We start from the raw sequence: 23,732 nt of genomic DNA, 5'->3' as shown, positions 1-23,732 counted from the left end.
CCTGCCAAGAACGCTAGCCGAGGCTTTAGAAAGGGGAGACCTGGGGACACTGAGCAGAACAGAGCTGGCCTGCCTGTGTGGCAGTGGTCCTGGGCCCCGCCCTGGCACTTGGGCAGCCCCTTGAGGCCTGGGCAGCCGATATCTCCCCAGCCGCCCGCTCCCGTGGGCAGCTGCTCCATCTCCCCTGGTGCCCACCCAAATACCCTTGTCTGTGTGTGCTGAGACCCAGGGAGGGCTGGGAAACACTGGTAGAGAGTCCGTGAGTCTGATGAGAAAAGGGTAGGATGTTTTTTCACACATGGAGGGTGGAGGAAAGAGACGCTCACTTGCTTATGGAATTTTCCATTAGGTGCAGTGCTTCTCAGCAAAACCAGTTGGGTATTTCCCCCTCTACTTTATTATGAAAAATTTTAAATATTGTATCACAGCAAAGTTGACAGAATTTAACAGTCAGCAGTCATATACCCACTACCTAGATTCTACCATTAACCTTGGATGACACTTGCTTTATCACATCTCCTCCCATCCATCAATCCATCTTATTTTTCCTGCATTTTAAAGTAAATTACTGGTATTAGTACATTTTCCCTAAATGCTTCAACAACCATGGAGTTCAACTTTATTTTACAGATTTGTTTTTATGTAAAATTTACATGCAAATAAATTCTGGGGAGTTTTCATTCCATGCCTGCATTGCACCCCCAGAGATTGGTTTAATTGGTCTGGAGTGAGATGCAGATATGAGTATATTTTAAAAGATCCTCATATGAATCTCTGGTGCAGCCGGACTTGAAAAACAGAGATAACAGGAGGCAAAGAGTGATCATTTTTATTCCCCCAAGGAGAATGCGAAGCTCTGGTTGCCTGTCCCCGTTTACACTCCCAGCCCCACTTCCCTTCCCCCGGTACTGTGTATGCATCACATGTCCACATTCATGCTGCTTTTAGGGTGTACATGTGAATCCACTCATGCTCATGTTAGCCTTACAGGGTCTCTTCATCTGTATTTCCCAATGGCAAAATCCATATCTCTTTCAGATGGTGTACAAGTCACAGAGGTGAACCCGAACGAATCTTAGGATGATCAGGGTACTTACGATGACCGGGATCGAGGCAGCGGGTGCAGGGATGATGATGCTACTGAAAGGTGTTCACAGTGATGCGTGGTGAAGACAGTGAGTGAGGGGTCCTGGGGTCACAGCTGAGGGCGACAACGGGGTGATGCTGATGGAGACGGTGTGCTGCAGGTGGGGTGACCACCAGCGTGGTGTCAACCCCAGGTGGCTGCCGCGTGGTGGCGACTATCATGTGCTGCTGTGAATGTTCCCCTTCCTGTGAGGGCGTGCAAACAGATGCTCACTCACCACACTGATGCCCGTCTGGGAAGAATATTGGTCGTCGTATGGCAGGAAGGTTGGTCCCCCATTTGAGAACCCCACTGCTGCAAAGTGCAGCTCCTTCCAAAATGCTGAGAGGTCACCTGAGAGCTGCACCCCTGGAGCCCTGGACGAGGCCCTGACAGAGCAGCAGCCCCACGGTCAGCCGCCCCGTTTCATTGTGCTTTAACAAGACGCAGCTCTAGCGTTAAGTGCGAGTGGATCATTAGGAAAATTTATTTAAGTTGACCAGCTCTGAGCAGCTGGACCTGGGATGCCAGCCATCTCATGATCGATAGAGATTTTATTTGCTGCCTGCGTGGTTTCCTGTTCGTTTCATGCCTGGTAAGCTTGAGTGAGAACAGAGGAAAAGGGCTCGGCTTCCTCCCTGAGGCAATAGGAGGCAAAAGGGTGCAAAGCCCAGCACTCCCGTCCCTTACCACAGCACTTGGCTGGCCCCCCTCTGCATTCTCCTGGGCTGCTGGGATGAGAACGAAGTTAGGATGCTAAGGTGTACTATTTTAAATATATACACATATATCAAATATATATCAACATATATATGTATAAGGAATTGATTTAGGAAAATATCTGGACAGAAAGTGAAAGTGAAGTCGCTCAGTCGTATCCGACTCTTTGTGACCCCGTGGACTATAGCCCACCAGGCTTCTCTGTCCATGGGATTCTCCAGGCAAGAATACTGGAGTGGGTTGCCATTTCCTTCTCCAGGGGATCTTCCTGACCCAGAGATCGAACCCAGGTCTCCCGCATTGCAGGCAGATGCTTTAACCTCTGAGCGACCACGGAAGCCCCCACTTTAAATATATACGTATATATCAAATATATATCAACATATATATGTATAAGGAATTGATTTAGAAAAAATATCTTAATGTTGTCCAACTCTTTCATTTTACAGATAAGAAAACTAGGGCCAAGTGGGCAACAAATAGAATCCCTGTTGAGAACAACACTAAGAATCCCTTTCATGTATATAATGTTGCTAATGAGGCAAAGACACCTCACACCTGTGATCTGATTTGATTTTTAAACCAGCCTTGTGAGCTGGCAAGGACCTTCCTGCCCATTTGACAGACAGCTCCTCAGTTATTCCCAGATTTTTTCCACTAGCAGTTAAGCCTAGATGGTATATCACAGCCCATGGCATATTTCACACTCATGATTTCATTAGATCTAAACCAGATCTCTGGACAAACGACAGAAGGCACTAGTCTTATCCCCATTTCTCGGAAGTGAAGACTGAGGCTCATGGAGATTAAGCATTTTGCCAAGCTTGTACAGTTAGTAAGTGGTAGAGTGACAGCCAGAACCTAGGATCCCAGCGTAAGTTTGCTGGGGCTGCCATATCAAAGTACTACAAAGTAGACTGGATGGCTTAACCAAGAGTAACTGAATCGCCTCGGGTTCTGGAGGCTGGAAACCTGAAATCGATATGTTGGCCGGGCGGCAGGGCATAGTCTTTCTGCAGCCTGGAGGGGAGGTTCCCCCCCAGCCCCTGGTGCTGTCTTTGGCCGCTCAGAGCTGCAGCGCTTCATTTGCGTTCTTCATCACCTCATTGCATTCTCCCTGTGTCTCCGTGTCTGTGTCCAAGTTCACCTCTTCTTACAAGGACACCAGTATTGGATTAAGGCCCACTCTAAACTAATAATCGGAGAAGGCAATGGCACCCCACTCCAGTACTCTTGCCTGGAAAATCCCATGGACAGAGGAGCCTGCTAGGCTGCAGTCCATGGGGTCGCTAAGAGCCGGACATGACTGAGCGACTTCACTTTCACTTTCCACTTTCATGCATTGGAGAAAGAAATGGCAACCCACTCCAGTGTTCTTGCTTGGAGAATCCCAGGGACGGGGGAGCCTGATGGGCTACCATCTATGGGGTGGCACAGAGTCGGACACGACTGAAGTGACTTAGCAGCAGCAGCAGCAGCAACCTAATCTCATCTTTACTTGATTACCTCTGCAAAGACCTTGTTTCCAAATTAAGGTCATATGCACAGGCTCTAGGAGTAGGTCTTCGTTGCATCTTTTGTGGGGGACGCAGTTCAATCCGTAAGGGTCCAGTGGACTTCTGCAATGCTGTTTGCATCCTGTGCTGCATTCCACCCATTTTCTCCTCCGTGGCTTCCTCTGCCAAGGACGAGGCACTCCCCTCTCCTCCAATGAAGAAAGTGGGGCTGGCTCGGATCGCTTTTCACCTTCCGCTCTTCCCAAACGATTACAGGCTACTAAGGTGGAATCGTGAAATAGAGGCAGGCTTTTTGTCTTTTTTATTCCCAGACAGTAAAAATCATTAAGGCTTGCTCTTAATTAGTTTCATTTCGAAGCTTCTAAATATTGATTTAACCTACACTCCTTTGTACTTGCTGCAGTCACTGAATTATGCCTGATATTGATCATGGGATGGAAGCGTTTCCCTCCACCAGGCCCTGGGCCCTAGAAGCCAGTGGTCCCCCAGCAGGTCTGTGGGGCTCAGAAGGCATTGATGGGCTTGGAGGCAAGAAGCCCCTGCCAGGGTGGATAGGGCCTTCCTCTCCCAGAAGGGCTATTCAGCTTAGGCCAGGGGCCAGTGTCTTTCTCTTGGGCTGGCCCACGCTTGGGGGAATTTGATCAGCTGGAAACTTCCCATTCCTTTCCAGGCCTGAAGAGAGCTGGGCAGGGGCAGCTGGAGGAGGGTGCTGTGGGGTCAGGGTTTAGAGCGAGGGCATTGGCAGCCGCCAGACCTTGTTTGACTCCTAGTTTTACCAGCTGGATGTTCTTGGGTGAGGGACATATCCTCTCACATCTGTGAAATGGGGCTAGTAATCCCCTTATCTTCCTGTGGTTTTGAGCACTGAGTGTGAGTACTCATGTCAGAGCCCAGCCTAAGGCTGGCTGAGAGAGTCCTCAGTCAATGGCTACCATTATTAACATTGCTGTCCCTCTGGGATAATAAATCTGGATTTGGAAGCACACAGTGTCTTTTAGCTAAAAGCCGTGGCTTTCACTTGCTTGCTATATGATCCTGGGCAAGTCACTTAATATCCTTTCCATTAAAATGGGAGTGATGACATCTATGACCTTGCCAGCCTATTGTGAGACTCACACAGGATCGTGGAGGTGGAAGAATTTAAACTGCGAGGTGCAAACGGTCATAAAGGGTATTGTTATTGATGGCTACAGGAGGCACTGCCTTCCATGCCCTCTGTCTGCGAAACATGTGCCTTCTGGCTCCAGCCTGCTGTTCCGTCTCTTCACACCACCTGCACTCTTGGAAACTAAGGGGGACCACTCAGTTCTTGAAGTTCTCTTCATCATTTTTGTCCCGGGACCTTTGTTTCTGGTGTCCCCAGTATGTAAAGAACATCTTTCATCATCTGTGCATCTGTTGACCTGTTGATTTAGACAACACTTCCCTGGGAGGTTTGTTTTTTAAAGAAACAAAAACAACTTTATTGGTACATTTCATACCTTCAGATCTACCCATTTTTTGTGCATGATTGAATGACTTCTGGAAATTTCCTCTGAATTTTTGCCCAGTGTCCCTCATGAGGCAGAATTGTGTGTTCTCCTCTGGACCGTGTCCATGTTGCCCTTGGTAGGTACTTCTGTGACAGCTCTTATCATGCTTTAGTAGAGTGGGGATTTTTTAAATCTGTGATCACACCTGCCCTCCCCGTGACCTTGTACCCCTAGCCACCCATAGTGCCAGCATACAGTCGCGACTCTATTAATGCCCATCGGGTAGAGAGTTTCCTTGTGGCCAGAGGTGCGAGGCGTCTGGAATACTCAACCCTGACCTATCAGCATAATGATATGAAGCTCATCATATGCGGAGTTTTAATTAAGCATTCCTATCTGGCATTGTTCTTGTTTACAGAAGTCTAGGCTCAGCTGGGGGGCGCTTTAGAGATTATCCAGCCCAGCAGTTCTCCAACATGGAGCCCATCGGAGGCACCTGGAGGGTTTGCTCAAGCACAGATAACTAGGCCCCACCCTCCGATCCTGGAGGTCTGCGGTGGGCTGGAGAATCTGCACAGCTAACAAATTTCCAGGTGGTGCCGATGGTGCCGGTCCAGGGACCTCAGCTTTAGAAGCGCTCTGTGGCCCAGCCCCCAGGTCACAGGTGAGGGGCCCGGACACATCCCCAGGCCAGTGAGGCCAGGGGCAAACCCAGTCCTGTCCCGCCCCGCGCCCTCTGCCACTTCCCGTGACCTCTGCTCCCGCCCTGACTGCAGAGAAGCTGGATGCGGGCCCAGGTCACACGGGCCTCTGACAAAGGCTCCAGTCGGGGCAGGACGAGGGGGTGCTGACTGAGGGCGGAAGCAGGGGACGGGGAGGGCCCCAGGAAGGGGCAGGCCCAGGCTGGGCAGGGCGGGCCTGGAGGAGGCCACGCGGACAGGCCGTGCTCACTGCGGTCGGTTGCGGGGGGCCCTCCGCAGGGCTCGGCTGCAGCCATCTGTCTCGCAGGCCTGCCCGAGACAGCTGACAGAGAGGGGAGGCGGTGAGCCCCACCGGGGCCGAGGCTCCTTCCGACGCGCCATTTATCTCGGAGCTTCATCTGGCAAACCTGCTGATGAAACGAGTCCTCCTTTTCTCTCCGCCTCATCAATTTTCATTCTGATTTCGTTTTCTTTTTCCGTTAGAAGAGCTTTGGCCTTTCTCCTTCTGTAACTGGTCTGTTCCCCATTGGCTCCACGTCTTTCTCCTCAGCCCCGAGCCCGCCCCCCAGGCACCCCTCCCAGCGCACCCCCACTGTGCTCACCTTGGTGCTTCTCTCCCCCTTAGTTCTGGGCACAGGGGTCACAGAGTTGCCCTCGAGGGGCTCACAGTCTGACACAGGAGCTGAGCATCATACTGGATGTGGGTTCCTCGATGAGAAAAAGAGCAAGGGATTAATTAGCTGGGGGCGGGGGTGGTAATGGAAGACTTGAGAGAAGGACAGTGTGAGAGAGGCCGCAGAGAATTCCCAGGGTACACGAGCGGCGACAGGGACTTCTGGGCAAGGCCCCTGCATGTGCAGAAGCAGCGGAGCAGGAAGGCGCATTGCTTGCCGTTCTCTGAAGCCTCCCCCTCCTTCCGCCTGCACCTGGCTCCCAGGGACCCACTGCGTCTTAAGGGCTGCTGAAATGCTGCCCAGCACCCCCGGCTGCTTCTAGGAAGGGCAGGGGCAATTACAGGGAGGGAGCGGGAGAGGCTGAAGGTCGGCGCTTGGCCTTGGCTGCCCCTTGGGCTGGTGGCCAGTGCAGACGGTCTGTGGGCTGCAGTCACACTGGGACACTTGCAGCGCTGCTAGGAAGGGCCCTCTCGACCCTTCCAAGGAGCACCTGGGCAAATGGAGGCGCTGCTCACCTAAGCCAAGGAGAGTGAACTGTTTGTTGGGTGAGAGTGTCAGACATTGGTGATCTATAAGTGGACTGAGTTCCAGAGCCTTCTAGAGTCCTGAAGACTAGAAACAGAACCCTGATTGGAAGCCGCAGGGAGTGCTTAGAGTTGACCCAAGAGAGGGCAGCTCCACCAAGAAGGAGTGTCAGCCTGAGATGGAAGAGCTCCTGGGAAGGGCTGCCCAAACTAGGAGGCACACATCCACGGGCAAGCTGTCTGGGGCGGGCCTGGTGTGGGGGCGGCCTGGAAGCTGGAGACTGTGCCCCAGACAAACCCAGGGAGATGGAAGTGGAAGAGGGCTCCACTGAATGCCGGGCGCTTGGCAGGCATCACCTCTTTCAGATTTCCCCCATGAGGGAGGTCTCTCCCCAGCTACCGAGGAGCAGCCTGAGTAGGGATACTCAAGGTCACCAGGATTCAGGTACAGACTGACTCCAAAGCCCTCTTTTGAATGGCTGACCTAATCTAAGGCCCCCGAGAGTCCAAAGCCAGTCCAGAGACCTGGAGATGCAGATATTTCTTTCTGGAAACAAATCCCTTCCCTCCCAAGCCAGGAAAAGGTTTTTACTGGAACAGTGACTCCTCTCACTGCAAAGTGGAAGAGAGGGCAAAGGTGGATGGGAAGACCTCATCCTTTCCCCAAGAGATGCCCCCCATTTTTATCCCTGATCTCCTCCAGTCTCCCCAACATCTTCCACTCTTGGAACAGCTTCTGGTACCAGAATCATGGAAGCAGAAAGGGCTGGTGTGTGAGGCACAGCCGGGTTCCCACTCAGGCCCATCCACATCCGAGCTGTGGGACCTAGGTCTGATCCCTGGGCTCCACTGAGTTGAAGTTTCTCTTCTAAAAAGTACCCATTTACAGGGATGTTGCAAGGATAGGATAAGGTATGTAAAGGGCCAACAAATAGAAATCTGGCACATACAAAGCACTCAGGAGTGTATCTTCCCTCTGACACTGATTTATATCATCCTTCCTGCGGCGTCAACAAGAGTTGAAGGGACTCACCTCAGTCAGAGAGGCCCTGCAGACTCATCATTTCCAAGCTTTTATAGCTGCGACTCAAGGGCAAAAATGCATGATTTTGCGTCATATCTGACTGTGTACAAGTGTGTGTGTGTATAAAACAGAAAGAAAAACGTTTCTTAAAACATTGCTTCCTCTAGCTACATACCACACGTTCTATTGTCTATTTCATTTTTTAATGCACATTGTTATCCACTTTAAACTGTTTTCATGACCCACTAATGGGTTGCTGCTCATAGTTCATGGTTGTAAACACCTCCCACCCTCTGCACTGCCCTAGGTTCTGAGAAGATAAAAATCAGTACCAAACCATTCCTTCCTCCAGGAACTTGCATCCTGGTTGAGGAAACAGGCTCACTGAATGGCAGTAAGACAGATGCTGTTACAGTGGAGGTTTGTTCCGGGTTCCAGGGGCTGCAGTGGGCATGACCACCTTTCTCGGAGGGACTCTGGGAACATGTCACAAGGAGGTGGCATTTGGGATGGGTTTTTAATGACTGGAGAGGAGTTTGACAGTTGAAGTTGGGGAGAGGTTTTGCCGGTTGAGTGCGAGGCCTGAGGAAGGGAAGGAAATAGCAGGTCTAGTCTGGGGGGAGCATGAGGTGTTTGGGAACAAGAGGGTCACTCAGGGCTGAGAAGGAGACACCAAAAGAGGCTATCGTAAGAGTCAAGACAAGCGATGAGGAGGGATCGTAAGCATGCGCACTGCGGAGGGCAGTGTGAGGCGGGAGAGGGTCACGGTGGCGATTTCCAGTCTTGGAGACTGGTGGGTGCTGGTGCTGCCTGAGCAGGTTTGCTGGGAGATGTTGGGCTTGGGGCCCATCAAGTGCGAGGAGCCTCTGAAATGGGTAGGTGCAGGGGCCCGGGGCAGTGAGAAGGAGTCTGGTCTGGGCCTCTCTTCTCTGACCGCTCCCCCGCTTGTCCCCTTGCCTGCTGCCGCAGACTCTGTCATCAGAATATCTATAGATCTGGCAGCAGAAAGCGGCCAGCAGTGCTGCCCCAGGAGGAGGCCAAGGCCCAGCAGGGCTTTGGGGAAGAGCTGCCAGGGGTGTGTGGGGCCAGGAGGTCATCCTGCCTTTGCCTCGAGGCAGCATAGCACTCACGGGTTCAGGTCATAGGGTTCCAACCCGAGGGGGGACCCTAAGATGTAGGACTGTAGATCAAGAAAGAGAAATAGAGGCATCTCCCTTCTTGGAGATCACTTATTAAGAATGAGACCCTGAGAAGCTATAGTCACTGTGAAGCAGGAGGATGAATTAAGTGAATTTCAAGTCTGAGGTTCTGGAGTTCCCTAGAGCCTGACTCAATATTTCCAGAGCCGTGGTTTCGAGTTGTGATGGGGAAGGAAGGGGAATTCTGTGCTTAAAAGATGAAGTTGACTGATGGTGACAGAAACAGGGGGACAATGGCTACTCCAGGTGGGAGCTGGACATTGACTGGGAAACGTCGCACAGGAACCTCAGGAGGGCTTGGAAGTATTTGTTTCTTGTTCAAGGGGTGGTTATATTGGTATCTACTAATGTAGAAATTCATCAAGCTGCACACTTGGGATTTGTGCCATTTATGTGCTCTCTTATTATACCTGAATAAGAGAAAGGAAAAGTTAACTACAAAAGGTAAGAGTTGAGAAGTAGGAGCTAAGGTGGGGGGAGGGGCAATGGGGAAGGGGGCTGTGAGGGCCACGAACAGGCACGTCCTAGACCTCGATCCGGGGTCCTCACAGCAGCTCTGTGAGAGGGTCTCATCCTCACCTCCCGGCCCGGGGCGCTGACTTTGCCCAAGGTCACACAGTGAGCGGCAGAGCCAAACTCAAAACTGATCGCAGAGGCCGGCTTCCTTCTGCTTCACCACTCCTCCTTTGCATAAGTTATTTATGGAATTCAGACTCTGGAAGACTAGATAAACGCTGAGGTCTCCTGCAGCCCTGAGGTCCTGGTTGTCTGTGATTAAATGGGAGGCGGGCGCGAGGGCCATGCTCCCCTCCCAGGAGGAGCTCTCAGGGGCCAGGTGTACAGATGGAGCGCTGCCCGCCCCCCGCCCCTCGTGTCCCCCCACCCAGAGCTTATCTGCCAGTGAGGAGGCCGGAGTTTATCAACGCTACACTCAATTATGCTGCCCATCTGTCTCTGCAGCTCAGGGGGCCCTGGCACTGAAGCTGCAGTGAAGGCCAGGCCATCGATCATTGCCTGCTGCTCCTCCCTCCTGAGGGCTCCCAGCCCAGGGGGGCTGGGCTGCAAGGAGGGGAGGGGGATAGATCCACTCTGCACCCACGGCCGTCTGGAGGAGCATCGCTGTCTGCTGGCAGGAGCCCCCAGCTGTGCTGGGCCAGAGAAACGGGAGAAGGGCCGCTCTGCCCCTGACGCCAGCTTCTCCAGAATTCTTCATTCGGTGCTTTGCCAAGGATCGTGGTTCAGTGGGAAGTGTCTGGAGTCCATTCCATACTTTCTGCTAGGTCCAGAGCAGCTGCCTGGAAGAGGGGGTCCGTCAGAGCTCACAGAGCCAGCTTTTCCAAAAGAAGCTTTGCTCCTCTCTTCTCTTGGGCTAGACCCGCCATGTCCCCCTCACTGAAGGCCAAGGCTGCAGAGGTCTGCACACAGCAGCCCCCAGCCCCCAGTCCAGAGGCAGACTGAGGTCTGTGCCACCACACAGAGGAGCAGGGGCTTCTCTGTGTGTCCCCAGGGGCGTCCCTGTAGATAGGAATCAAGGCATGGTGCCCGAGGGCCCCCTCAGGTCGCTGTTGGGGAGGAGAGGTAGAGGGTCAGGTCGTCCCTGAGGGCCTGGCCACTGAGGCAGGCTTGCTGGGCCACCAGGCCGGCCAGCATCGGTCTGCCAGGCAGTGAGCCGTGGGCCGGGGAGGCAGGCTATGGAGTCAGAGACCTGGGTTTGAATTCTGACCCCACCACGTCAGAAGCCATGTACCCTCCGACATGTCACTTAACCTCTAGGTGCCTCAGTTGCTCCTGCTGCAGAGACTAAATAATCTCTTCCTTCTCTGCCTGCACACAGGATTGATAGGAGCATTACATACTTCACTCTTTGTATCCACTCACCAGTATCCTCTGCCAGTCCTACACTTGGCACCACGGGGACACAAAAACACGCACGACACGGCCCCTGCCACCAAGAGCCCGAAATCCAGCTCTCGGGGAAAGCATACACATGATAATCTGAACTCTTGCTCACCCGGGGAGATTATAGATAAAAGACAATTAGCTTTCTCTGCAGCTCCTGCAGAAACTGCTAATCAAGCCTGCATGAGTGGGCCATGTGCAAGACAGCCTTAAGTGGTGATGGCAGGTGAGTGGGCAGCTCTGAGTTCTATCCTGGAAGCTCAGCAGCGGTGGGGAGGACTTGTCTAGGCCTTTGCCAAGCATCGGGGCCAGAGGTGCATGTGAACGTGAGGCATCCAGCCACTGCCCCTCTCTAGATGCCGGCTCTCACCCCAGCCCAGCCACAGGGGCAAGGAGGTGGGTGAGCCTGGGGTAGAGGGAAAGGCATGTCTCTGAACATTTTAAATGAGCTTTTAAATGGCTTCTCCATGCCCTTCACACCATTGTGCATCAGCAGAAAGAGGCGCCGGGACAGAGGCGCTGGAGAGGAGCCTGGGACTCAGTCAGGGCCTCAGGGCCCTCTCCACCCACTGCAGCCTTCTCTTCCCTCACGAGCTGTCTTGGGCTCTCCTAATCATTTTACATTTTTGGTCCTGCCAGAGTGGCACTCTTAAAGGTGTGGCATTTGGTTCTGCCCCCAGCTCCCCACCCCACCTGGGGATGACACTAGGCCCACAGTGGGCAAGCTTCATAGGGACTGGTTAAGTCCTAGGATCCAACTTCTCTCCCCTCTGAGAAGTCCTGGAGCTGGGGTGCCTCCCCATCCTGGGGGATGCGGACAACTAAGACTTCCTGAGCTCTGTGTGCACCACACCCAGCTCCTTCAATCCTAATGACGAGCTCATTCTACACTAAGGAACAGATGCTCAGAATAGTCAACAGCTTTTCCCTAAGTGCTCTGGTAGGAAGTGGTAAGTAACAGTAAGATCTGTTTGCTGTCAGGCCTGGGCAAGAAGCAGAGGCCTCTGGTGTGCCCGTGAGGCAGGACCACAGTCTTAGCCCCACGACAGGGACAGCCCTGCTTCCTCTGCACCACACAGCACACTGCAGAGTCCTCACCCCTCCTCCTGACCTCCACTCACCGGCCTGGGCGGCTGACAGAGTCCTCACCCCTCGTCCCGACTGTCACTCACCGGCCTGGGCGGCTGAGGTCCCCCGGCTCCCCTCTGCACGTGGATGGAGGTGTGCATGCTTTTGTACATGTGTGTTTGTTTGCCCTGAGTTTTATGTGTCAGTGTACACACACCCCCCACGCAAAACCTCTGTGCATTTTAAGTCATGTTGTTTTTCCCACCTTCAGAAATAGCTGCAGAGGAAGGTGGGAAGTAGTCGAATGTAAACAGGCATGCCGCTCCCCTGCTCAGAGGAGGCCTCCAATTGCTCCCCTCCCAGCCCCAGCATCCTGGAAGTGGGAGGAGGAAGCCAAAGAGCGCCTCTGGCCGACTGAGAGGCACCTGCCTGGAAGGTGATGGGAGACACAGCTCCCAGCTTCTCATAGCTCCCTGGCAAGTAGTCATCTCCTCAGGGGACACAAATGGGCACCCAGCCTGCTGCTGCAGCGGCCAGGGCAGCTCAGGGTGCCCAGGATTGGGTCGGGCCAGATGTGGGGCAGAGAAGGACAGTGTAAAAGGCACACCCTCTGGATTCCTGGCTCTTGCCACTTGCCAGCTGTGTGGCTTGAGCCAAACTCTTCAACCATCTCTGAACCTCAGTTTCTTCATCTGGAAACTGGAAGTATTAATGCATATCTTATAGAATCTTTATGATGGTTAAGTGAAATAAGACACGCACAGCCTTGGGTCCTGGCAAACTGCAGGTGTTTAGTAACCGTGTGCTCCCCTGACGCCTGCAGCTGGAAAACTACCTAGGCAGACCTTCACTTGGGAGTCAGATGAGGCTTGGAGGTGTCCTCTAGTTCCCCATATTGGTTCTAGGCCAAGGCTGGACTTGCATCAAGGGTGATGCAGCCGGGCCCTGGGTTCCAGAGAATCTAGACTGGATTGTCCATGCCTGCGAAGGACAGCAGTCGCTGAGATTCTAAATGGGAGTAGGAGTAAGGACCCAGCCTCCTGGGGAAAGGAGCCCTGGGACCACAGAGACTGATTTATATGATAAACCCTCCCTGGGCCCCTGTCCTGGGATGTAAGCATGATGATGAATGACACAGGTTCCCAGCTGGAGAGACATTTCCACATGGTGTGATCAGGTCTGTGACAGAAGAAAGCAGAGGGCAGTGGGAGAGCAGGAGCCAGGCCCTTAGCCTTCCAAGGGTGCAGAGGGTGAGAAGCAGCTTTCTGTAGGAGGTGACTGGCCTTAGGTTGAGTTTTCAAGAACAAGTGGAAGTTGTCTGGGAGACCATGAGAAGGTGAATGTCGAGGGTAACTTTGGCCCAGAATATTGGCTGCAGTGAGTCAGTACAGTGGCCAAAGCTAGGAGAATGGGCAGAGGCCAGATCACCTAAGGTCTTACCTGCAGGACTGAAGAGCTCAGACCCAGGCTTAAACCCACCTCCTCCTCCTAGCAACTTGGCCAGGGTGCTGGGGAAGGGAAAGCCCCTACCTCCAGGTAGGAAAGTTGGCAAAAAACAAAGCCGACCTCCATCCCAGGAGAGCCTAAGCAGACCCCAGACGACCACCCCACTGCCCCAGCCGGTCTGGGCACAGGGTTGGGGCCCACTGCCTTTCAACTTTCAAAGTCTTAGGAGCTTACCCTGGAATTGAGAAGCCACATTTGGTTCTGCGACCTTCTACCCACACTGTGCAGAGAGATGTCTGAAAACTGTCACTTTATTTCCCATTTACTCAGTGAGCTGAGGAGAGAGGGAGGAGAGAAGAGAGGCAGGCCGGAGAGTCTATTTCTTGTCTCTCTGGGCTCAGAAGGGCTCTGAAGATGACAGCAATTCCAGCCACTCCCTCTCCTCCACACGCACACACCTTCCCCGAGTTATCCCGGGAGCGTCCAAGGCTCAATCTCTTGCTGCTTCCCTGAGGACTCCCAGTCCCTCCCCCAGCAGATGGGAGAAAAGGACAACAAAGCTGAAGGGCTGTAGGATGGAGCGCAGGAGCCCTGGCTCATCTTGTCCTTTGGCCTCTTGAGTCTAATGCGGGAGACGCGGGAGGAGGGGGTAGATTCGGATCCTTTGAACCCTCCTTAACTCTGCGTCCTCTCCTTCCAGGCTGCCCTGACGGGGCATGGTGACGAGTGAGCAGACCCGGCACCAGGATGGAGCGCTGTTCCCAGGAGGGCAGGAAATGGTGCCTTCCCGTCCCCGCATAGAATGACTGCCCTGGGGGGGTGGTTCCCTGGGTCCTGGCCGGGCTGCTGACCTTCAGCCTGCGAGCCGCCAAGAGCACTGGGACTCCAGACTCTTCTTGTGGATGGTCCCCTGCCCTGCAGCTCCACCATGAGGCTCCTCGTGGCCCCCCTTTTGCTAGCGTGGGTGGCTGGTGCCACTGCCACAGTGCCCGTGGTACCTTGGCACGTGCCCTGCCCCCCTGGGTGTGCCTGCCAGATCCGGCCCTGGTATACCCCCCGATCGTCCTATCGCGAGGCCACCACCGTGGACTGCAATGACCTATTCCTGACGGCGGTCCCCCCAGCGCTGCCCGCAGGCACACAGACCCTGCTTCTGCAGAGCAACAGCATCGTCCGCGTGGACCAGAGTGAACTGGGCTACCTGGCCAATCTCACGGAGCTGGACCTGTCCCAGAACAGCTTTTCAGACCCCCGAGACTGTGATCTCCGTGCCCTGCCCCAGCTGCTGAGCCTGCACCTGGAGGAGAACCAGCTGACCCGGCTGGAGGACCACAGCTTCGCGGGGCTGGCCAGCCTGCAGGAGCTCTATCTCAACCACAACCAGCTCTACCGCATCGCCCCCAGGGCCTTCGCAGGGCTCAGCAACCTCCTACGGCTACATCTCAACTCCAACCTGCTGCGGGCCGTTGACAACCGCTGGTTCGAGATGCTGCCCAGCCTGGAGATCCTCATGATTGGCGGCAACAAGGTGGATGCCATCCTGGACATGAACTTCCGGCCCCTGGCCAACCTGCGCAGCCTGGTGCTCGCGGGCATGAACCTGCGGGAGATCTCTGACTATGCCCTGGAGGGGCTGCAAAGCCTCGAGAGCCTCTCCTTCTACGACAACCAGCTGGCCCGTGTGCCCCGGCGGGCGCTGGAGCAGGTGCCGGGGCTCAAGTTCCTAGACCTGAACAAGAACCCACTCCAGCGGGTGGGGCCCGGGGACTTTGCCAACATGTTGCACCTCAAGGAGCTGGGGCTGAACAACATGGAGGAACTGGTCTCCATCGACAAATTTGCCCTGGTCAACCTCCCCGAGCTGACCAAGCTGGACATCACCAACAACCCTCGGCTCTCGTTCATCCACCCCCGAGCCTTCCGCCACCTGCCCCAGATGGAGACCCTCATGCTCAACAACAATGCTCTCAGTGCCTTGCACCAGCAGACCGTGGAGTCCCTGCCCAACCTGCAGGAGGTGGGTCTCCATGGCAACCCCATCCGCTGCGACTGTGTCATCCGCTGGGCTAACGCCACCAGCACCCGCGTCCGCTTCATCGAGCCCCAGTCCACGCTGTGTGCCGAGCCCCCGGACCTTCAGCGCCTCCCAGTGCGGGAGGTGGCCTTCCGGGAGATGACGGACCACTGCCTGCCCCTCATCTCCCCCCGCAGCTTCCCCCCGCGCCTCCAGGTGGCCAGCGGAGACAGCCTGCTGCTGCACTGCCGGGCGCTGGCGGAGCCCGAGCCCGAGATCTACTGGGTGACTCCCGCTGGGGTTAGGCTGACGGCCGCCTGGGCGGGCCGCAAGTACCGGGTGTACCCCGAGGGGACGCTGGAGCTGCGGAGGGTGACAGCGCAAGAAGCAGGGCTGTACACCTGTGTGGCCCAGAACCTGGTTGGGGCCGACACGAAGACGGTTAGTGTGGTTGTCGGCCGGGCCCCGCTGCAACGCGGCAGAGACGAGGCGTGGGGGCTGGAGCTCCAGGTTCAGGAGACCCACCCCTACCACATCCTGCTGTCTTGGGTCTCCCCACCCAACACAGTCTCCACCAACCTCACCTGGGCCAGCGCCTCCACCCTCCGGGGCCACAGGGCCACCGCGCTGGCCCGCCTGCCACGGGGCACCCACAGCTACAACATCACGCGCCTCCTTCAGGCCACGGAGTACTGGGCCTGCCTGCAGGTGGCCTTCGCGGATGCCCACACCCAGTTGGCCTGTGTGTGGGCCAGGACTACAGAGGCCGCCCCTTGCCGCAGAGGCTTAGGGGACCGGCCCGGGCTCATAGCCATCCTGGCTCTCGCCGTCCTCCTGCTGGCAGCCGGGCTGGCAGCCCAGCTTGGCGCCGGCCAGCCCAGGCAGAGCGTGGGTGGGCGGCCCCTGCTCCCAGTCTGGGCTTTCTGGGGCTGGAGCGCCCCTTCTGCCCGGGTGGTCTCGGCACCCCTCGTCCTGCACTGGAATCCAGGGAGGAAGTGGCCCAGGTCCTCCGAAGGGGAGACTCGGTCCCCGCCACCGTCACAGAATTCCTGAAGCTCAGCCTGTTCTCGGCAGTAGAGAAATAACTCGGACTACTTTTCACCAAGAGGGAAGCAATCTGGGCCAGACGCCCTGCCAGGAAATTGACCTGGACCCACGTGCTTGAGGCCTGGCAGCTGAACCGAGACAACCAGCTTCCAGCCCCAGGGGGTGCCCCGCAGCCTCCAGGAGCCGCCCTCACCTTCTGGGGGCGCCTCTGCTGCCATTCTGAGGAGCAGCTCCAAGGAGCAGGAAGGACTCTGGCTAGAGCCGCCTGCCTCCCCAGTTGGCTTTGTGCCCGGAGAGCCCTGGGCCTCTGCCTGGATGTCCCCTGCCTGCGTCCCCAGGGCCCCAGCCCACAGGAGGCACCCCCTCCTCTTTGTATCTGTGCAGTCTCAGTTGCTTGCTCTTTCCCCCACCCTGGGCAAGGGCTGAAGGCCTCTCCTCCCCACCTTGGGGAGAACTGCTCCCCACGTGGCCCTGCCCCGGCCTCGCTGGATTGGAAGGACGCGTGGAAGAGGGATGCCCAGGAACGGCTCTGCCCGGCAGCCGGCTCGCACTGACAGTGACTTTCTGTAGGCAATTTTGTACCTTCGTGGAGAAACGTGTCACTTCCCCTCAACTCAGTTTTGCTCCTGTTTTGTAAAAAATAAAAATAAATAAGAATAACAACAATAAGGGGAGAGGAAGGGAACAAAAGAGAAGTGATCATTCAAATACTGAGTGTGACTACAGAACTCTCAGTTCTGAATCCCTTTGGAGCCTGAGGGTGACAGGAGGGCTGGGGGGATGAGGGAGCTGGGGGAGCTTGGAGCTAGAGGCGCAGTTTGCCCCGCAGGTTTGGAGTCTGACGTGCAGGCACCTCCGGACTGCTCCCCAGAGAGCCCTGTAACTGAGCAGGAGATCTGGGGATGGTGCGCAGGAGAGGCTGACAGGAGAGGAAAGAAGAGGAGACATGGAGTGAGAGGGAGAGAAAAATGGAGAAGAGTCTGGAGATGGCGACAGTGGAAATTTCCATCACCACACACTGTCACCCCTTCCTTTTCTGTGATAAGCAATTAACATGCCAGTACATAGGAAGCACTTCCCAGCCTATTTCTAATTAAACAAACCCAAGAGGCAGAGTCACACAGAGAATTTCAAATCAAGACAGCAAGGACTTTGGCTCACTGGGATAGGAGGGGTCTGGGGGGGGTGATGGAGGGTCTGAGGAGGGTAGGGCTGTGGGAGACTGCAGCATCTATCTTTCCAGTCCATTTCAGTATAATTTGCAATGAGCCAGGTTTGCTTTTGCAGTTTTTTTTTTAATGGATCAACTTCTTAGGAACAAATGTGAAGAGAAACATCTGTTGGAAAAGCAGAAGAGCCGAGGGGAGGGGGCTGCCGTGGCCAGCCAGTGGGGGTTCCAGAGCAAGAGGCTGCCAGACAACAGCTCTTGTTTCTGAGACGGGTCTCTTGAGATGGAAAAGAAGCCACATGTGAACCTGAGGACTCCAATGTTACAGACACAGTTAGCAGACATGAAGGAAGTGGGCTTTAAGTCACCCTCAAGGTTGCAAATGTAGATGCAAGGAAGCCAGACCAGTAGCCGGAGCTTCCGACCCCATGGACCCAAGAAAGAGAGCCCTCACCCAAGTCAGAGGGTGATGCCCCTCTCCCAGTGAACACAAAGACAGTAGGGTTCTCTGAAGACCTTCAGCAAAAAGCCAGGTTACAAGACTTCTTCCTCTTGGACAGAAGGGTTCTCACACACCAGCCTGCATCAGTCACCTGAGGGCCGGGTCAGCACGGAGGCTGGTCCCACCCCCAGAGCTTCTGATCCAGGTCTGAGTGGGACCTGAGAGTGTGCATGTTTAACAAGCTTTCAGGTGATACTGATACTGCTGGTCTGGGGACCACACCTGGAGAACCACGGAGCTCCAACCTGGGGTGGCTGCAATGTTTTGCTTCCTCTAGGTCCGTTTTGTTTTTTCCTAGACAGTGGTATAGGTTATGGCCCTGTGAGAGGGTTGCAGGGTAGGGGGAGCTGGAGGCTGGTCCATTGGCTCCTCTCCCCTCTACTGCAGGGCTGCTCAGCCCCGTTTCAAAAGGACAGCCCCTTGCCCTGAGTCAGCAGGCTCCACCCACATGTGCTCTTTCCCATGCGCAACTTACATGTTCTTAGGGGAAAGTGAAAAGAAAAGTCGCTCAGTCATGTCCAACTCTTTGCGACCCCATGGACTATACAGTCCATGGAATTCTCCAGGCCAGAATACTGGAGTGGGTAGCCTTTCCCTTCTCCAGCATATCTTCCCAACCCAGGGATTGAACCCAGGTCTCCTGTTTTGCAGGTGGATTCTTTACCAGCTGAGCCACAATGGAAGCCCTCTTTAGGGGAGGGAGCTGGGAAAGCTTTAGGACCATCATAGCCAAGTTCGGGGCAGCCTATTCACTGCTGGTGAGGGTTCATCCTCTATGATCCAGAAGCTCCATGGGGAAGAGGCAGGGCAGGACCTGCATTGATCTCAGAAAACTGAAGTCAGAAGTCAACACCTCCTCTGTCTAGGATGAAGGGCAGGTGCTACCTTCTGGACGGGCCCACATGGCAAGGAGAATCCAGGTGCGGGTCCTTTATATAAGCACCCAGAGCCCTGTGAGCCCTGCAGCCATCTCCCGGCAACACCTCCTTTGCCACCTCAGAACTCCCACCCAGAACGCCTCTAAGAGCTCAGGCTCAATCATAACAACCCCAAAAGTGACCCCAGCACACCTCAGATCCTGCAAGTGCAAATGCTTGTAAAGGTGCCTGGGGTTGGAGGGTGAAAGGCTGGAAGATGAAAAACATCTTTGCTACCTTCCTTTCCCAAAGACTCCTGAGTTACAGGCAGGGAGCCCTGAGGGAAAGGGGTGCTGCTCTGGCTCCATGTCCTCGGGAGTTCCCTGCACTGAGTCCTTGAAAGTGATCCCTTCTTCTGGGGGGAAAGGCATTATGGTGATTTAACCCGGTCTCAACTGAATTCCCTGGTCCTGAGCATGTGGCTGCCCCCAGAGAAGTTAGGTGAGCTGGGGAAGGATGGTGGTGAGCGGCCTCTTTTCTCCTGGAAAGAGAGCTGATGCTGCCAGGCTGAAGCCAGCTGTGAAGGGGAGGGATCGACACTTTGGGGTTGCTGTGTCCCGGAATAGCTAGAAACTGATCAAATGAGAGCCTCTACCCTGGTACAGAGCCGGGCATGCGGCTCAGGTGTGTTGCGACCAAGTGGGAGAACAGTGGGACTCACGCCCTGTATCTCTATTAATTCAACCTAAGTGCCATTCAAAGTCTTAGCTTTCCAACTAGACTGGGTGTGTGGGCAACGAAACATGCTGGGGTTAAGACAAACAGAGCGGCTGTTTAGCCTGGTCTCTTCTGGATATTTAAGATTGCTTTTTAAAAAAATGCTAAATAGGAAGCAGTATTTGCCACTGTTTGAATTTCAGGTTGTTCCATTGGGCCTATCATTTCCATCTATTGAGATGATTTCCAAAGCCAGCTCAGACTTGCTGACTTGCCCCTGGCTAGGACACGCCTCTGCAGGATCCAACCTTGTTTCTCTGTCCTCATCTGCGGCCCAGGTGGTGAAGATGCAGAGGCCAGGATGTGGTTCTGTGGCTCACTACAGCGGCCTTCCCACTGCATGGACCCATCCACCAACATATCTGAGATGCTCAACCACCTACAAACCACTTAAACCCACCCTCTTGCAGCCCACGTCCCTGCATTCTCCCACGAGACCGACTTCATGGGAGGCTCTGCCAACACAAGGATAGAGTGAGTGTAAGGCAGTGCTGCAAGCCCTCAGACCAGTCCGCATGCTCAGGAGTCAGTGAGCCGGGCTGACCTAGCGTAGCATGACCAACTGGGTCTTTCCTGGCCTCAGCACTGAAAGTCCCTTGTTTCAGAAACTCTCTGTGCTGGGAAAACTGGGATGGTTGGTCATGCTGGTCTAGTGACCTCTTTCTCAGCCTACCAGCCACCTTCTTTTCTGCTGTTCTCCTTTCTGCCTTCCCATCAACGAACATTTAATGAACATGACTATGCAGTTGACACAGTTCGAGCAACTGGGGATGCAGATAAACTCTCAGAGTCCATAAACCTTGCGTTTTAGTGAGTGAAGAAAGTTGATGAACAGGACAGATAAGTAAGGATATGTAGCCTTTTGGGTAGTAGCAAATACCATGGAGAAAAGCTTGAGTCAGGGAGGAGGGTGAATTGGGGTGGGGACGTTACATTGGAGGGCTCAGGAAAGGCCTTGCTGAGAAGCCGATGTTTGAGCAACACTTTGGGGGAGGGAACCAACCAGTTATCTTGGAGGAAGAGTGGTCCCAAGGGAGAAGGCAGGCAGGAAGCGCAGAGCAAGGAGGAGGGCGGAGGGAGAGGAACTGTGAGCCTTGAGGGAAGGGAATAGCCTGGGGGTGGGGCCGGGCCTTGTAAGCTCCTGTGAAGACTCAAAGTTTTCCTTCCAGTGAGAGGCGAGACACTGGACGGAGCTGAGCAGACGTGGCCGGATTTGACTCATGTGGTTCCTCAGATCACAGGCGTGTGGAGAGGCCAAGGGCAGCGCAGAGAGGCCACTCAGGAGGCCACAGCAGCAATGGCCTCAGCTTAACCATCGCTTCTAGAACTTTGGCAGAGACGCACACTAATGTGCCCATTTCCTAAGTCTATCCTCTCCCCCATTTTTGAAAATCAAAGCCTCACTTACTTTTTTGCAGGCTCCTGACCCCTCTCATTCTCCCTGTGACTCTTCACGGCAGCTCACTAGGTCAAGACTCACCATCAAGTCTGCTAGTTCTGCCAGTGCCTGCCTCATAACAGAGACTGGAATTTACGCAAGGTAGTGAGGGATGATCTTCACTGGCCTTAATTCCATCTTAATTATGTTTGCCATTCAAGCACGTTAGTCATTCCAAGGGAGAAACAGCAGAGGCGGGAGTCCTTATCCTGCCCATTCCCTGACAACGCATTGCCGTGGAGTGTTGCAAAAACGCTGCTGAAGCAACGAGATGACAGCCCATTGGCTGTTCCAGGCCTGAAGTCTACCTTCCTACTGGATGGTTTTGCCAAAAGAACCCTTGTGTGCTCCTAACTGGTTTCACACACATCCCTCGCCTCCTAGTACAATTGTTACCCATTTGGGCTATCCTTTTACAGATGCCCTTTGATTGAAAGTGTTTTGTATTTTTTAATAGAACGGTAATAATGGCTAACGTTGAGCATTTACCATATGCTAGCCACTCTAGTGGAGAAGGCAATGGCACCCCACTCCAGTACTCTTGCCTGGAAAATCCCATGGACGGAGGAGCCTGGTAGGCTGTCGGACACGACTGAGCGACTTAGCAGCAGCAGCAGCAGCAGCCACTCTAGTAGGGATTTCGACGGACCACTTCATTTCAGCCACAGCTACCTTATGAAATGGGTACAGGACTTCCCTGGTAGTCCAGTAGTTAGGAATCCACCTGCCAATGCAGGGGGCACGGGTTCAATCCCTGGTCCAAGAATATTCCACATGCTTTGGGGCAACTAACCCTGTACCACAGCTCCTGAGGTCCAGGCTGTAGAGCCTGTGAGCTGCAACAAGACAGCCTACACGCTGTAGAGCCCGTGCCCCTCAACGAGAGATGCCGCCACAGTGAGAAGCCTGCGCTCCACAGCTAGAGAAGGCCCTCGTCCGGCAGCGAAGGCCCAGCAGCCAAAGATAAACAGATAAACATGTAAATAAATAAAGTGGGTGCAATTATCCCCATTTTACAAATTTAGGTATCAGAGCTCAGAAAAACTAAAGGACTTATCCAAGGTCGCACAGCAAGTAGGTGGCAAAGTCAGGATTCAAACGCTAATTCCAAAAAACTCAGTCTTAACTACTGCTGTACTATATTCAAATGTATGTACTTTTAAAGTGTGTCAATAGATTTCCAGAACACGGACACTTCTAAAATCCGTGTGCAGATTTTAGAGAACTCTCTGTGCAGCCACAGCTATTTTTAGATGCTGCCCTCTTTTTTTTAAACTCAGGATAATTTGTGGCTTTATTGTCAGGCCTTCAGTTTTAAAATCTCTTGAACTATATTCTCTTGAGAATCAACCACAGCTTCTAATTCTTTTCTCTGAATTTTTGGAACATGCCTTTTAGAAGCCCGGGTGTCTGATTTTGCCCCCTGTCCCTCTGCATCCTTAGATACTGTGAACTCTAAAATTCCACAGTGGCTTCCCCTGGAGGTTCCGTTGTCTCTCCTCATCAGTCAGTTCTCTGTTGATCAGAATCACATCCAGAGCTGCCTTTGCCCATGAGCTTCCTTTTCGTCTGAGCTCAGACATCGGCTGGCCAAGTCGGGAATGCATCACAGGCTCCACTTTGAGCCAAGCAATGCACCAGGTCCTCCTACTGCTTCCTCTGGCCTCTGTGCCCGTTTTATGGCATCCCTTAGAGAACACGGTCCCCGTGGCCCCCTTCTGACCCAGTGGCCCACGTCATTCTCATACCACAGTGTCCATTCTCCTTTCAGCTTCATCCAAAAGCTGGCTCTGCTCCTTGCGACCTTGCATTGTCCGCCACAGCCGTCAACCAGCGTCCCCACCGCCAGTCTCCACCACACACTCCAAGCCTCTGTGCCCCTCCGGTTTCCTTTCCTACAGTCCTGAGCCAGAGAACCCAGAGTTCCCTCTGCCACAGCCCCCACCACTGCTGTGCACAAAAAGAGACCTGCTTGTCTTGCTTGTGAATGTCTTAGAGCAGAAGAGCCAGTGTTGGAAATGGCAGCTCCCTTGGCAACAAGAAAACACCAGTTGGTTGAGGAAACACTAAAGAGCGATCCCTCGTTCCTTCATTGCTACCCTCAGGACTCAAAAAGCATCAGGCTGCCAGCCTCTGAGGGAAGAAAGAACCCAGGCTCACCTACATGATAAGAACAAGGTGCAGTATGTGGTGGCCTATTACTAAGCTTATTGCTATGTGCTTTCTCTCTTGCTCTTAGTCATAATGAGTTGTACTGTACAGATACGATTATTATTCCCATTTTACAGGTAAGGAAACTGGGACTTGGAAAATTTAAGCTTACCCAACGTCACACAACCAATAAAGGTAGAATGGGAGTTTAAGCCCGGTCTTCTAATTCTGAATCCCTGTGCTCTGCTCACCTACCCACACCGTGCTCTACATCCCGAACACGGAGTGAGTGATGTGTGCTCCTCTCAGGAAGGGGGCAGGGGGCGAAGCTGGATGGACATAACCAGGTACTGACTGCAGAGGAGAGAGGAGATGGAGTCCCTTGTACTGACTGGCTCACGGGAGCTG

The 23,732-nt window shown here is 54.1% G+C and overlaps 1 protein-coding gene across 3 annotated transcripts in view; it reads left to right on the top strand.

Annotated features, from left to right (window-relative positions):
• Window positions 1-17,121, top strand: part of LRRN2 (leucine rich repeat neuronal 2) — a 60,934-nt gene extending 43,813 nt beyond the window's left edge. For all 3 annotated transcript variants that reach the window (XM_027564240.1, XM_027564239.1, XM_027564238.1), the window contains one exon: window positions 14,071-17,121. In XM_027564240.1, coding sequence (XP_027420041.1) covers window positions 14,299-16,437 — 2,139 coding nt within the window. In that variant the 5' untranslated portion in view covers window positions 14,071-14,298 and the 3' untranslated portion in view covers window positions 16,438-17,121. The remainder of the gene's footprint in view (window positions 1-14,070) is intronic.
• Window positions 17,122-23,732: the final 6,611 nt, after the last annotated feature.

The sequence above is a fragment of the Bos indicus x Bos taurus genome, chromosome 16, assembly GCF_003369695.1.
Source record: "Bos indicus x Bos taurus breed Angus x Brahman F1 hybrid chromosome 16, Bos_hybrid_MaternalHap_v2.0, whole genome shotgun sequence".
Classification (NCBI taxonomy): domain Eukaryota; kingdom Metazoa; phylum Chordata; class Mammalia; order Artiodactyla; family Bovidae; genus Bos; species Bos indicus x Bos taurus.
This window is presented reverse-complemented; position numbering and strand designations above follow the sequence as displayed.